General features: G+C 40.6%; 1 protein-coding gene across 1 annotated transcript in view; it reads right to left on the bottom strand.

Moving 5' to 3' along the window:
* Window positions 1-8593: 8593 nt before the first annotated feature.
* LOC117512791 (solute carrier family 17 member 9-like) overlaps window positions 8594-16740 on the bottom strand; it is a 32843-nt gene continuing 24696 nt past the window's right edge. The window contains exons 9-13 of the mRNA XM_034173010.1: window positions 13303-13337; window positions 12955-13070; window positions 12280-12335; window positions 9891-9920; window positions 8594-9785 (exon numbers count right to left, since the gene is read on the bottom strand). Coding sequence (XP_034028901.1) covers window positions 9613-9785; window positions 9891-9920; window positions 12280-12335; window positions 12955-13070; window positions 13303-13337 — 410 coding nt within the window. The 3' untranslated portion in view covers window positions 8594-9612. The remainder of the gene's footprint in view (window positions 9786-9890; window positions 9921-12279; window positions 12336-12954; window positions 13071-13302; window positions 13338-16740) is intronic.

The raw sequence follows: 16740 nt of genomic DNA on the forward strand, positions 1-16740 counted from the left end.
TACTTAAGCAGTTTACTGATCTGCATTTTATGTCCAGGACTGATTTGAGGCCACTTGCATACATTTTTTTTAAACCTAACACATGCAAGGGTATTGTTTTCAGTTCTGTGTGAACAAAATCCACCAGAGGTTTGATCTGATTTGGACCAGGTGATTTGATTTGATTTGATTTGAGGGGGGAAAAAAAGATCAAAAGTCAAGGTCAAACCAAGGTCAACATTTTAGCCCAATGCTGTTGTCCTGGGGATATTTAGGATGTGTGTGTTTTTCTTGTTTGTTTTTTTTTTTTTTAGGAGCTGGTTGAAGACGCACCAAAGCCATGCACAGCTGTTCTTTTGGTCACATGAAATTTGCCATTGGGGGACCTTGAAAGGCCAATGCACACAAATGTGAAACGTTTTGCATAAATATGTGCAAAAATATGTGAAGCCCAGATGAGTGAGTGCCCCTGGTTCATTTATTTATTTTAATGCTAACAATAAATCTCCAAGAAGAGCATTGTTCTTAAGAAGACCGTGCTTTCCATAGCCTGCAGATTTCCCCGGATCATGTTGGGCAGTTTTACGGTAAACGGAATTACAATCGGAGCACATTCATATTTACTGTAGAGCCACACTTTTTTTTTTTTAAACATTCTCCCTCTGTAAACACTTCACTGATGTTTATTTTCAGCTCGAATCGTTGTGATGACGAACAGGATCACAAATACTGAAAGACCAAAGAATTGTCATGCTTCAGCCTGATGTATCCACGGCGGCGGTTCCTGCTGATGCTGATGATGCTGCAGAGTGATTCCTCTCTTGGCATTCACCGCGTGCCTTAATTGTATGTCTAATAAATCAAGGTCCGCCGTGAACACGAGGAGCGGGAATCTGTGCGTGATGGCTGAGCACCACGAGCGCATTAACACTACAAACGTGGGCCTCTGCGCACTCAGGCGCGCACGCACATTAACTGGCATAAATGGTGGCGCAAAATGTGCGGCGCATTGCGCGCAGACAAAGCGCTTCAGCTGCTCCGTTTGCAAACAAATCGGTGATGAATGAGTCCAGTTCTTTCCAGAAGGAGCCTTCGGTCCGCAGCATGATGAGGCGCCTATAGCGGAGGTTTTTTTAAAGAAACGAATCCATGCAGGTAAAAGCGAACAATACCGCTGAGAGAGCGCAGGGATCCGGATCGGGATCAGCTCGGGCCCGCTGAGGACAAAGACCCGCTCCAGTCCACTCAGACCGTCAGCTTTAAATCAAATGGACAGTGAAAAATATCGAATCAATACCGCGGTCCTCAAAGCAAAAACGTCATGACGTGGTTTCCAGTCCTCGCGCTCGGCTGGGTGTGCGCGCGCTGCTGTCTGTGCAGACGATGCGGGTGCACGCGCACTGACCTCGGTGCTGAAAACGGACCTCAATAGATGGATTCCAACGTGGCACAGCACGAGCACGCAGCCTACATATATATATATATATATATATATATATATATATATATATATATATATATATATATATATATGGATACACACACATATATGTACAGTAGTGTTCAGAATAATAGTAGTGCTATGTGACTAAAAAGATTAATCCAGGTTCTGAGTATATTTCTTATTGTTATATGGGAAACAAGGTACCAGTAGATTCAGTAGATTCTCACAAATCCAACAAGACCAAGCATTCATGATATGCACACTTTTAAGGCTATGAAATTGGGCTATTAGTAAAAAAAAAAAAGTAGAAAAGGGGGTGTTCACAATAATAGTAGTGTGGCATTCAGTCAGTGAGTTCGTCAGTTTTGTGGAACAAACAGGTGTGAATCAGGTGTCCCCTATATAAGGATGAAGCCAGCACCTGTTGAACATGCTTTTCTCTTTGAAAGCCTGAGGAAAATGGGACGTTCAAGACATTGTTCAGAAGAACAGCGTAGTTTGATTAAAAAGTTGATTGGAGAGGGGAAAACTTATACGCAGGTGCAAAAGATTATTGGCTGTTCATCTACAATGATCTCCAATGCTTTAAAAAAAAACACACACACAAAAAAACAGAGACGCGTGGAAGAAAACGGAAAACAACTATCAAAATAGATAGAAGAATAACCAGAATGGCAAAGGCTCACCCATTGATCAGCTCCAGGATGATCAAAGACAGTCTGGAGTTACCTCTAAGTGCTGTGACAGTTAGAAGACGCCTGTGTGAAGCTAATTTATTTTGCAAGAATCCCCCGCAAAGTCCCTCTGTTAAAGACATGCAGAAGAGGTTACAATTTACCAAAGAACACATCAACTGGCCTAAAGAGAAATGGAGGAATATTTTGTGGACTGATAAGAGTAAAATTGTTCTTTTTGGGTCCAAGAGCCACAGACAGTTTGTGAGACGACCCCCAAACTCTGAATTCAGCCACAGTTCACAGTGAAGACAGTGAAACATGGTGGTGCAAGCATCATGATATGGGCATGTTTCTCCTACTATGGTGTTGGGCCTATATATCACATACCAGGTATCATGGATCAGTTTGGATATGTCAAAATACTTGAAGAGGACATGCCCTTGAAATGGGTGTTTCAACAAGACAATGACTCCAAGCACACTAGTAAACAAGCAAAATCTTGGTTCCAAACCAACAAAATTAATGCCTCGCAGATGTGAAGAAATCATGAAAAACTGTGGTTATACAACTAAATACTAGTTTAGTGATTCACAGGATTGCTAAAAAAGCAGTTTGAACATAATAGTTTTGAGTTTGTAGCGTCAACAGCAGATGCTACTATTATTGTGAACACCCCCTTTTCTACTTTTTTTTTTTTTACTAATAGCCCAGTTTCATAGCCTTAAGAGTGTGCATATCATGAATGCTTGGTCTTGTTGGATTTGTGAGAATCTATTGAATCTACTGGTACCTTGTTTCCAATGTAACAATAAGAAATATACTCAAAACCTGGATTAATCTTTTTAGTCACATAGCACTACTATTATTCTGAACACTACTGTATATGTAAAGAAAAGTGAGTAAAGCTCAAAATCCTAATAGCTTTTATTTTCATACACACCCAAATGCATGGGGAACACAGCACATTCCAAATCAAATCATGAAGAAAAATTCATCAAATTTGTTGTTACTTTACAGAAACGTAATACTGGGCTGTTCCAAAAAAAAAAAAAAAATAAATAATAAAAAAAAAAATAGCAGTGTCTGGATTTTTTTTTTTCTGTGGCCCTTATTTAAGGACAAAGGCAGTAAACGTTGTACATGCTGATCATTTCTGTCTGAAATTCTGAGTAAAATGGGTCGTTCCAGTTATTGTTCAAAAGAATGAACAGTGTACTTTGATTAAAAAGGTGATTGGAGAGGAGAACACAAAAAGAGCAGAAAATGATCGGCTGCTCAGATAAAATTAGCTTGGATGTTTTAAAATGGCAACAAAACCAGAAAGACCACAATCAGAATCAGAATCACCTTTATTGTCATTGCACAACAATCAGCACAACGCAATTTGCTTGTGCATCCTCAAAAACAATGACCACCCTCACACACAACTCACCCACACACATACTTCATACTTCAATAAATATTAAAAAACATCAGGAGATTGGGGGGGCTAGCTCGGAGACAAACATAACTCGTATTGCATTTATCTAGATGTGCAGAAAGCAAAATCACCATTCAAATGGATTGAAGAATAGCCAGACTGGCAAAGACTCGGCCAATGATCAGCTCCAGGCTGATCAAAGAAGGTCTATGTGAGCACTGTAACAATTACAACATGCCTATGGGCAAGAAGCCCCCACAAAGTCCCATTGTAAAATAAAATAAAAAAAAAAAAATGTTGAAGAGGTTACAATTTGCAAAAGAACATATTGACTGGCCTAAAGACAAAATGCCACAACTTTTTGTGAATTAATGAAAGCAAGATTGTTCTTTTTGGGTCTAGGGTCCACAAAGTTTGTCAGATGTCCCCCCCAAAAACTGAATTCAAGCCAAGTTACACTGTGAAGAAGGTGGAGCATGGTGAAGGAAACATGATACATGGATGTTTTTCATACTGTGGTGTCAGTTTGAATACATCAGAACACTTGAAGAGGTCATGTTTCCTTACGCTGAACAGGAAATGTCCTTGAAATGGGTGTTTCAACAAGACAACAACCCCAAACAAACCAGCAAGTGAGCAGCATCTTGGTTCCAGACCAACAAGATTAATGTTATGGAGTGGCCAGCACAAACCCAGATCTTAATCCAATAGAAAACTTGTGGTTGACATCAAAAATATTGTTTCTGAGGGAAAACCAATGAATGCAGAGGAATCATGGAAGGTAGTCCAGTCATCCTGGGCTGGAATACCATCCCTGGTTGTCAAGATCAGGCACCTAGGTGGCTCTGCCCCTTGTTTTTTTTTTCTTTTTTTATTTTAATATTTAGGAGTACCTTAGTATACACTAGTAGAGTTCCACCTTATATTTGAAATGCATAATAGAAAATATACCTTACTGAATTTTCATACAACTAAATATTAGCTCAGTGATTCACAGAAAAGATAAATCTTTAGGTATTTTTTAGTTTATACAGTAAATTGATCATTTTTTTCTTCATGTTTTGATTTGGAATGTGCAGTGTTCCCAATGCATGTGTGTGTATGAAAATCAAAGCTATTATAACGATTTTGAGCTTTACTTTTTAAAAATACTTATTTTGAACACAACTGTAGAAACTGATGTGTGTAGAGCCTCACAGTTTAAAAATTTGAGTTAAGGTTGTGCTTACCAATTTCGTTTTGTTGTGAAACAGACTTGCACAGTAAATTTTGCAGTCTAACTTGTCAATCAATCAATCAATTTAATTTATATAGCGCCAAATCACAACAAACAGTTGCCCCAAGGCACTTTATATTGTAAGGCAAGGCCATACAATAATTACGTAAAAACCCCAATGGTCAAAACGACCCCCTGTGAGCAAGCACTTGGCGACAGTGGGAAGGAAAAACTCCCTTTTAACAGGAAGAAACCTCCAGCAGAACCAGGCTCAGGGAGGGGCAGTCTTCTGCTGGGACTGGTTGGGGCTGAAGGAGAGAACCAGGAAAAAGACATGCTGTGGAGGGGAGCAGAGATCGATCACTAATGATTAAATGCAGAGTGGTGCATACAGAGCAAAAAGAGAAAGAAACACTCAGTTGTCAGTTGTTATTGTTGTTCTCTGATGCATTCAGGCTCCGCTGCAAAGAAAGACTTCACGTTCAATGTCAGTGTTAAACAAGAAATTACTATTTATAAACCAGGAATTATTTTCCAAATAACTCGTCTTCTTATTGTCAGATTATCTTTTGAATTTAGTCACTTGAGCACGTTCAACAGGATATTCAAGGCTGAATTGTTTATTTTTGTACCAGCAACATAATTTGAAGTCCAATGCAGCCAGCTTCATCACTTGTACTTTATTTTACATAATAATAATAAAAACAATCTGTCAAATAAACCGGGGAAGAACTATTAATACCTGCATGCATTGTTTTTCCAAATACACTATATTTTAAAAAGGAGCCATAACCAAACCATAAACAACCAGTTAAACTGAACACTTAAAACAACCGGATAAAGCTATAACATGTTAATAAATACACAAAAGTGCACTTTAAAAATGGTTCAGGAAAGGACAGTCAAATCATTTCAAAGTAAACTGTCAAAACTCAAGTCAAGGTCAAAGTTCAAGTCAGGCTTGAAGTCTTCATAAACAGGTTAAATGTCCTTACTGACACTGAGGTACAGAAGTAGCCATTTCCCAACACAAATATACTTCATTTTCCAAACGGCTTTGTATCTTTAATCACCGTTAAATAAACACTCATATTTGACTGTTTCCAAGATATCTGAAAAAGTAGTGAATAGATTTCAGTAAGGATTTGGAGATCATCTTTAGGGTGTATTTAAATGTTGAGGGTGATCAAATTTGGACATTTTTTCAGTAACAACTGTAGCACAATTTTACACCAGGTTTCTGACTCTTCTCTGGATTCTTGGCCACAGAAGTGGGTTGAGTTGATTCAACATCCTGTGAATATGTTCTAGTCTCAAAGACAGTGGTGTTGGTGGAGGAGTGCTCTTAGGTATTTGTTCCAAAAGGCACTAGAAAGGCTCAGAATAAATTCCCTGAGATGTGTCAGCAGGTCATCATATATGAATGATCGGAATGTGACTTGAGATAAATCCCAACATAAATTAACAGTGACATAAAAACAAAAATACATATATTTACTGTAACAGCAAAATCTACATGGTGCCATGGTTTTTGTCAAGCAAAACAAAACCATGTGATCAGTTTTGTCCTACATTTAATTCTCAAAAACAAAAACAAAAAAAAGCAGCTGTAACATCAACCTCACCTGCCCTGACAACCTGTGAGTACTATGGACCTATTAATACCTGAAACAATGATCACCATGATCAATTTTGACTTTCAGCCACAATCACGTGCATGTGACTGCTGTGCGTGCATGTTGTTCATCTGGGTTCTCCGTCTCTCCCCTCCCCCTGCCTATTTTAGCATTTTGAACATGACCAAGACCCTCGCCACACGCTGGCAAAGTTCTGGCAAGTGTGTGGCATTGTGTGAGGTGTTTGTGGCAGGGTGAGAGGGGCGATACATAACAGGCTGGAGCCCATCCCAGCAGTCACAGGATGTGAGGCAGGGTACACCCTAGACAGCACGCCACTCCACTGTAGGGCTTACACAGTGTAGCTGCAACTTATTTTGGAGGAAAAACTGCTTTATCCACAACTATCCAAAGATCTGCCTTTTTCACTAAGTTTTGTTTTTTAACCAATTCATAAAAACAGGATATGACTGTATAGATCTGCAACATTTCAGCTACAAAGTGACAGATTATTGTACATCCATTTTCTATATCTGCTTACTCCCAGAAGTTAAAGGGCGTGATGTCGCAGGGCCACATATAGACCAACAAACACATGCACGCACTCCAATGGTCAATTTAAAATTTCCAATCCACCTAACCTGCATGTCTTTGGATGAGGGAGAACGCCGGAGAACTCGGAGAGAATCCACGCAGACATGGGGGGAACATGCAAACTCCACACAGAAAGGGCGGGAAGTGATCCCACGGCCTTTCTGCTGTAAGGCAACAGTGATAACCAGTAAACTACCACATCATTGTACAGCAAAACAAAAATACTCAAAATAAGTATAAATATTCAGGTTACTTAATTTTGAAGAGTCTCCTTCCACATTCATTCATGACCAAGCTGTCCGCTAATATTCTGCATTACAATCAGGTCCATAGTAGAGAAGCTTGAATGTTCGACTGGACTGGGTTGCTTGACGCGAGTATGTTTCACTTCTAATCGCAGAAGCTTCCTCAGCTAAAATTCTTGCTTTGGTAGTCTGACTTCTGTCTTGACTCTTGGCACATCAACTCGGTGGACTCCAATATCACATTCACACATGAGGATGCCAGAAACAACCATTTAGCCTTCTTGGACTGTGATGTTATGATTGGAGAGAACAGGCAGCTCCAGACAGGGGTTTACAGAAAACCCACTCACACTGACCAATATCTGCTCTTTGGCTCAAACCACCCCCTTGAACACAAACTCGGGGTGAGCAGGACTCTTCAACACAGAGCCCTACAGGTGCCCACAACTACAGACTAGGGAAGGGCTAAAGAACAACAACATGTCCGGAAAGCCCTCACAGTATGTGGGTACCCACGATGGTCCCTGCATAAAGTGCAGAAGTCCCAAAGAACAAAGAGACCAGACAGACAGGAGACAGAGCCAAGAAGAAGAGGAGTATCTCTCCCTTATTTAGCAGTAATAGGGGAAAAACTATACAGGATCTTCAGACAGCACAAAATCTCAGTTTACTTTAAACCTGTTAACACCTTGAGACACAAATTAGTTCACCCCAGGGACAGGAACCCTAGTTACAAACAGAGCAATGTGGTGTATTCTATCAGATGTCAGGAAAACTGTAACGAACACTACATAGGTGAGACTAAGCAGCCGTTGCACAAAAGGCTATACCAGCACCACAGAGGGGGCGCTGGTGGACCTCAGTGTGCAGTTCATCTCCACCTTAAAGACACTAACCACACGTTTGAGAACAAGGAAGTTAAAACCTTAGCCAGAGAAAAGAAATGGTTTGAGAGAGTGAAGGAAGCACTGTATGTGAAACAGTTGTAACCCAGCCTTAACCAGGGAGGGGGTCTGAGACACACTTTGTCCCCTGTTTACAATGGGGTACTCAGGTCAAAGCAGTTTCAGTCTTTTGTTCATGGTAATGAGTCATTCATGTTGTCAGGAGAGTCATCAGGAGAGGTGTCAGTCCCATCATTCAGAGGGACAGCTACCCTGCCATTAGGAGGGTGCTAACTAGAGCCCAATGGGCGCTAATTAGATGAATTGTTAGTCACTAGCTTATAGCAGTTTGCCTCTCGTTAGGAGGGGTCTGGTTAGGTTTAAAACTCCAGCTTTTGCTGGCTTCTGTTATTCTTCTCTACAAGAGTCAAGACAGAAGTCAGACTACCAGAGCAAGAATTTTAGCTGAGGAAGCTTCTGCGATTAGAAGCAAAACATCCTCGCGTCAAGCAACCCAGTCCAGTCGAAGATTCAAGCTTCTCTACTATGAAAAACGAGCCTTCACAGAAAAAAATCAGGTCCATAAGTATTTGGCTATTTAGAGTTTTTGCAATTTTGTCTCTGTACACCACCACAAGACTTATCTTTAATTCAATAGCTTTAACATAACTGTTGCATTAACCATTTGGAAATATAGCTATTTGTATATGTGTGTAGTCTCTCTGTTTTCAGAGACCATAAGTAATTGGACAAGCTAAATGCATAGATTGTTATTAACACAAATCTTCACCTTTACAGTCAGTTTTCATTACACAAGTCACAGGATGGACAGATAAACATTTCCAGATCACTAATTTTAATCATTAAGAAATGCAAAACTGTGAATCTGTCTGGAGTGGCCATGAAAAGGAGACTAGTGACACCTGTGAGAACTCTGAAGGAGATATAGGTGTCTGTGGTCATGACTGGAGAAACTGCATAGTGCACCTTTTTCTGTTGCATCACCATTTGTACAGGTTTGTGGTGGAGTGGACTACTGAAGGATTTTCTTAAGTGGTGAAATTTCAGCTACATTTTGCAAAAAGGCAAGTGGGAGACAAGACGAGATCAGATTTCTTTTATGAATCATTCTCTGTCCAAGTCCACCATGAAACTGTGACGGGTGGTGCAACACGCAAACGTTGGACGATGCAGAGTTTCTACCATCAAAACCACTGAAGGCAACAAGTAATCAATGTTATAATGAATCAATGACCAAAGTCAAAGTCAAAAGTCTAATCAGTGTTCATGTAGCCATTCCCTGACTTGTCTAAATAAAACTGACTGTACTGGGACTATGAATAAATATGACTAATTACTAAACAGTCACATCTTGTTTAAATTCAGCTCCACTGCGGTGGTATGCAGTAGCAAATAGTCCAAATGCATACCTGACTATTTCACACCACAAAATGCATGAGCAGTTTGAGCAAAAATATGTCAACTGCTAACAATAACCTTTTAAATGACGATGCATGGAGGTGTAAAATGACCCATTTCATCTAATATTCTTGGTTTGGTTGCAGTGATTCAGGTCGACACGATGAGCATCACCAAAGACCAGGAAGATAGCGAGGCCTGTGACATTAACTAAAACGATGAGGGAGAACACCGAGGACCACGACTGTGTGACCTCAATCAAGTAGCCTGACAACGAGATGAGCACCAGTCCTGCAGAAAACACACCAAGAACAACAGGCATTCAAGATAAATGTGAGGGAGATGACATGATTTGAATTTCTTGAATTCATTTTTTGAAATAATAATGATACATACCCATGAAAGCACCGATTGTATTCATAAAACCTATAAAAGAAAACAAATAAGAGGTATTTAACCAAAGTCATTTTTCATACAGCATACGACTCGCTTAAGATTCCAAGCAGGTTTTTGAAGTGATTGTATCAACTTAACTTTGGTGCTACTTCAAATTCTTACATATGACATTACCCTGGACTGAAATATAGCAAAGTTTAACTGTTTATATTCTATTATTTTTTTTATCCCGTCAATGGGCCCGTTTTGTAAGCCTGCTACTGAAACATGGTGAGGGGCTAATTCATCAGGGTAAAAGGTCAAAATAGGAATTCCTAAATCATTTTCAAAAAAAGAACAGGTGGAAATTTGTTTTACACAAACAAACAAATAAATAAACCTTGATGCCAGGGAGACAGCACAGTGGATTAGTGGTTAGCACTGTTGCCTCACAGCAAAAAGGTCATGGGATCGATTCCCACCTGTGGCCTTTGTGTGTGGAGTTTGCCTGTTCTCCACATGTTTGCGTGGGTTCTCTCCATGTGTTCTGGCTTCCACCCACATCCAAAGACATGCAGGTTTGGTGAACTGGAAACTTTAAATTGCCTGTAGGTGTGTGTGTGCAGGTGTGAACGTGTTTGTCTATATGTGGCCCTGTGACAGACTGGCGTCCTGTCCAGGTTGTACCCCGCCTCATGCCCTGTGACTGCTGGGATATAGGGTCTGGCCCCCGGGACCCTTAATTGGCGTAAGCAGGTGAAGATGAGCGAGTGAGTGAGTGAGTAACAGCAGGGAAATGGACGTGGAGTTTGGTGATGGTTGGCCTTGCAGGAGAACTGACTTATAAATGATTAAATATATACAGAATGTACAGAAACTTTATTTTCTGTGATTTTAGAACAAACTCCTGAATTTAAGCACGCTGTGCTGCTCAAATAATTTTTTTTCATACACAAACACACCGTGCCAGGAATAAATGATCATTAATAAGAAAAGGTGGCGAGTGAACAAACCAGTCTGTTTTGTAAGCAGCTTATATCCGACAGCGTTGATGTCATTCTCTGACAGCTGCGCTTCACATCCTCTTTTAGTTGCATGGCTGGAACATACACGGTTTGGAGCCGCTGATTATTTTTACCGTGGCTTCCTTTCATCAGAAACCTCCTCATCTTCTTCAAAAACAATCAATATGTCACTTAAATCTTCTCTATAACCGCGCACTATGCCGTCGCTGTCTGTGTCTGCCGTATCGGTAAACAGACAGACACATTTACTCGAATGATGTCACATCCGTCGCAGCGAAAAAGTAGGTCAACTCGGAGGCGGTAAATTCAAATTCTCAGATGGGTAACAAAAAATCTAAATCCTTGTTCAGTGTAATTTTATGGTAAAAAACAAAGACAACATGTGGAAAAAACTTTTTTTATTCTTCAAGAATATGTAAAAACGTCATGCTGTTGGCACAGCAGGAATGTGATGGAAAGTGTGCACAGTCCCTGAGGACCTGTATTGGGAACCAATGACTCAACAAGAATGAGATGAATCGTACTACTGGTACACGTGCTAGGATATTTTTGGCCATTTCATTTTGTTTAAAAAGCGCCAAATCACAGCAAAGCTGCCTCATGAAGCTTTACACAAGTAAGGTCTAATCTTACCAACCCCATGCAGCACAGTGTGCTTCCCTGGACATGATCCAGCACACAGGTGCCTCAGTGTTGAGGAACTGGAGCAACTGGGGAAAAGACCAAGGTGAAGCCCTCGTATTGTCTAACTGTGGCAACTAGATGGCTTCTCTCAGCAGACAGGGATGGATCAGTTGTTTGGCTGGGTGGTTAACATCAAGGACAGGACATTAATAGGGCAGCACACTCTCGTTTGAACTCGTGTGTGATATATCAGGTTCTGAACAATTCTGGGGACAACCCGCCATTGTTCAAAATAAACACATCATCACTTCACACGGAAAAATCGTGTACTGTTTTGCTTTCGGCTGCAATCACCGAAGCAGTCGTGCAGTTTTTTTGGTACCCAGTGGAGAAGGGAAGACAGGGTAAATGGGAGTGGTCATGTTAGCCTACACAGCTAACCAGAGAAGCTGCCTTCTCTCACCTGTACAACCGCCTCAAGACGTTTGAGCTCCGGGTCATAAACAAACCGCAACACATGTTCACTTTCCACCGCATCCTCACCTTTTCTTTACATTTTCACTTTGTTTGATGTGTAATTTGCCCAAAATCTCAGAGAAACTGCCATGTTTCTGATGGGGACATATGAGGACTGTCCCCAGATGCAAGATTATTGCGTCATATTTGAGCGCTTTAGCGCTCACCCTCAAACGAGACGGCACTGTCCAATTAATTTGTTCTCGACTTTTACTTCAATGTTCAATGCATTTCTGGAGACTCACCAAAGAGAGCGCCAGCACATGATGGTGTGAGATCCTGCACATTCACACACACACCACTGAAACACAAAGAAAGCAATGAGATAATCTCATTAAAAGCATTTCAATAAAATTTAAAAGCACAAAAATTTTCTCATTTGCATAGCTGCAACAAATTCACACTCTCAATTTGCAAACTAAATTTATCCACTAAGGTGGCCATTCTCAAATTTAAGAACGCTGGGGCATTTCCAGAAGCAACTTCACTTTAACATGAAGAAACACACACAGCTCCTGGTCTTCCCATGTGAACTTAGAGCTAAGATCTAATTCCGACCCACTCTAAGTCACTTCTAAAATCTGATGGGATCAGGTGCACACCAAGCAGAGTGGCACATCATTTAAACCCCATAACCTTGTGTGTTTACTTCTGATAGCATTTAAAAAAAAAATAAACCACTTTTAGGTCATTCTGAACTTCATATTTATTTTTAATGACCTTACATTTTACTTATATTTTTAATGATCCCTCATTGCCCAGCTGCAGTACCATCACAGCCCACCAGGGCTGCAGCTTCCATTTTATGTTCATTTAGTTAAGCTCAACATAAAAGAGCAGTCTACCAACTAAAATCTTTGTGGAAAAATCCAGAATTACAACCGATGGGTCCACAACACACGTTTCTTATTAATCTGTACCTGATACTGAATGTCGTGAAACTCAGAGCCACGGAGATGATTGCCACAGCCAACGGAAAAGAATCGACCCCAGACAGCAGCACAAGGAACATACTCGACATTCCCATGGCAAGGAACTGAAGATGAAGATGAAACACAGAGGAGTATGAGGTGGGAATTTTAGTATATCTGACCTACAGACAAGAGGAAGCACTCATGGCTAATTTGTATTTGTGTAATTGCTGGCCTGAAAGACATGTAAGATGCCAACATGTTTGTTTAGACAGAAACCATTTCTTATTTTTTTGTAAATCACTTAAAAGAATAATTTTGGTACAATGGAGTAATGTTAGGTCATTTCGTACTCACCTGCATTATCTTTCTAACATGTGAAACACCATATCCTAGAGAGAGTAAACACAAGATAGAAAATTTACTTAACTACAGTATCAACATTAAACAAGTGGCGCCAAAGGAAGCGATAAATTCTGATGACTAATCATAAGTCTTCCTGCTACAGCTGATCTTTGACATGATCAAAGTTAACAATGGGTTCTCACATTAGTTAGCCACGCAATGCAATTTTACTAAATTTAACCCAACAGAAAAACAATTCCAAACACAGTCAACAAGTAGTATGTTAGCTAGTGATCACAACTATTCTGGCTTAGCTAGTTAGTGTGTAGCTGGTTGAGAAATGAACCTCTTAATCTTACTGATAAAAGAAGAATTCAACCCTTTTATTTCTGGTTAACTATGTAATTTTTAATGTTAATTTATTGTCTTAATGTTTTTAGAAATTGTTTAGGTTGTTATTATCATATACACATTATTATTATTTTTACTTCTATTTTATGTACTTCGGACATTAATCAATTGTTGTGAATGTGCGAGTGAATGAATAATGCAGCTTGTGAAGCACTTTGGGGATCTTGAAAGGTGCTCTATAAATCCAAGGCATTATTATTATTTTGTCATTTGATTTTTTTAAATGGACCACAATGGAAATAAGTGTATTCACTTTCTTGCGTCATCCATTAATGTTTTAACGTATTTAGAATTATATGCACTTAGATTGAACTCACTAAATAAAATCACGCATCCATGCTTTTAATATAAAAATGATTTACTGCCCCCTGCTGGAATGGCATGTAAGTCACTCACTCAACCGCTTAGTCCAATTAAGGGTCATGGGGGGCTGGAGCTTATCCCAGCAGTCATAGGGCATGAGGCCGGGTACACCCTAGACAGGACAGCAGTCTGTCGCAGGGCCACACACAGACAAACACACATTCACACATGCACGCACACCTACAATCAATTTCAAGTTTCCAGTCCACCTAATCTGCATGTCTTTGGATGTGGGAGGAAGCCAAAGCACCCAGAGGGAACCCCAAAAACAGGGGGAGAACAAGCAAACTCAACACAGAAAGGCCACAGGCGGGAATCGATCCCACGACCTTCTTGCTGTGATACTGTGAAAAGATTTGCGATTGACATAATCGCCCTGGTGCTCTCCCAGGGGTGCACTGATTGGGATTTGCGTGCAATCAATGGCTCCTACAGGGTGATTCCGTATTTTTTTCCTCAGAATTGAGTGATTCCATATTTTTTTCCCTCTGCTTGGTCTAAAAAAGTAACCGTTACTGACTGCCACAATTTTTTTTCCTGATTTCTTATGGTGTTTCTTAAAGCCAGAAAGATGCCATTTGAAATGACTTTAGTTTTGTGTCATGTCTGTGATCTGCTTTTTTTCTACAAAATTAAACAACTGAATGAACATCCTCCAAGGCTAGTGATTCCATAATTTTTGCCAGGGGTTGTACTATATGGCTGTAAGACTTCTACAGTAACCAGTGACTTAAGGTGACGACTGGAGAAATTGTCATTGATAAGCCCCACTTCGCCTAATTAATGGACATGCATTAGACCTATTTTGATATTAGTAATTACCCGCGATTGCATAAAACCCTTCTTTGATTTGCATTGCGGATAAATGGCCAGGGAAAACGACAAATGCATCCAACAGTTTAGATAGAGCAAGTACTACTTTGCGAATCATACAACATACAGTATTCTTGCTCAGATGTTCAGCATCAATCACTGATGGAATACATAAATTGTCCACTGGCAAAATATCTAAGTGCAAGACACATTATCTGCTCGATCGTCAGGGCATTGCTACGATGGGTGATGTTACAGACTTCTGGCTCGATCAGCTGACAAAGGTAACGAATTCCCTCGGCTGAGAATCTATATCTTTCATAGAGAATACGTCCAGGTATGTCAGCGGATTCTGGTGGTCTTTAAAAACCCTCGCCCTGCGAGGAGAGCCCCTCACAATTTGTGCCCCAATATCAAACGGATCATCCAGGTAGGCCGGCAATGTCTTCGGAGTAATTGAAGGTGGATGGGCGGTACTTATAAAGGGAGTGGTTAAACGAAAACCTCAAGCTAACCTAGAACATAACCTGCTCAGAGCAGGTTTGGCACGCAGCGTAAATTGCCATGGCAGCATACCTCGATCAAAACTTACCCTGATAAGCCAGTAACCCCGCTTCATAGTACAGGTCCCAGAAGTATTATCTTTGTTTGTTTGTTGTTTTTTTTTTTTAAATAGTACCAACAAAAAATAATACTATCAGAACATCTACAGCACTTTGTGTTGCTCTCTGACGTGAGCAATAAAAACAGCCATGTTAATGTTTCCGTGTGCTTAGCAACACACGTAGGTGAAATACCTGTTAAATACTTAAATACATAACGACGACAAGTCACGAATGCCACAAAGTATACATTCTTGGCTGCTGATCACGAATGTGGTTTCAGGACAGAGGCGTCAGGTCTCCTCAGGAACTGTTGCAACCTGTTACCATGCACTACGATTAATGGCATGTGTTGCTGGCATATTAGCAGGAACCATTACGCACAGTCAAGAATAATGTCCCGCGCTGCTGCGCACTCTTGCATAACAGCGCATAGTTACGTTCTGTCACATTGTGAATCAGGCAAATTGTCTCCATACGCACCCCCCCCCAATGCTTCCAAAGCTGTGAGGTGCGCAGAAAGGAGGAGGCGGAGTAGACGGAGAGAGCCAGATGTCTGGCTGCACGCGGCTCTCATCTGGCTCAGACTCGTTTTCCCGAACATCAAGCACAACAGCAGGTGGAACACCTGTAGGACTTAGCCGACTTGGTGTCAGTGTCCTTCTTCAGCATACTGCAGCAATAAAACTGAATGCAGTGTAGCAGGGTTTAATTGTGTGCACAAGAGAGAAGTGATACGTAGTGGTGCACAGTGAAATGTGACGCCGCGTTACAATCGTCTCAAAACTTGACAGTTTTCGTAACAATTCTTAATGACACATGACAGTTTGGGCTCCAAGAACCATCACAGGAACCACTACGAACGCTCTCACAGTCTATTAAATATCACCACGTATCAACATGCTCAGTTGTGAACACCACAACATGAGGAGAAATGAAGGTGGTGTGTGACATTCGCCGAAGATTTTTTGACAGCCAAAAACAAGCTCCACGAATATCATGCACTGACACGCACTGTTAAGAAACCTATGGTCAGGAATGTGCCACGAATGACAGAAAAATGACATAACGCGTCCTGCCTATGTGTAAACACAGCATAACTTGTCATTCTGTCACAATTATATCTCAAATGTGGGATTTTGTGCACCGAGTTTGATCACTGAACAGCACTATTTTTTTATATTAATTTAAAGTGACAGTTGTAATCCAACATGTTTATTTATTAATAGTGCCACAATGACAGCAGAACAGCTTCAGGGCC

This window comes from Thalassophryne amazonica, chromosome 6, assembly GCF_902500255.1.
Source record: "Thalassophryne amazonica chromosome 6, fThaAma1.1, whole genome shotgun sequence".
In the NCBI taxonomy this organism is placed as follows: Eukaryota; Metazoa; Chordata; class Actinopteri; order Batrachoidiformes; family Batrachoididae; genus Thalassophryne; species Thalassophryne amazonica.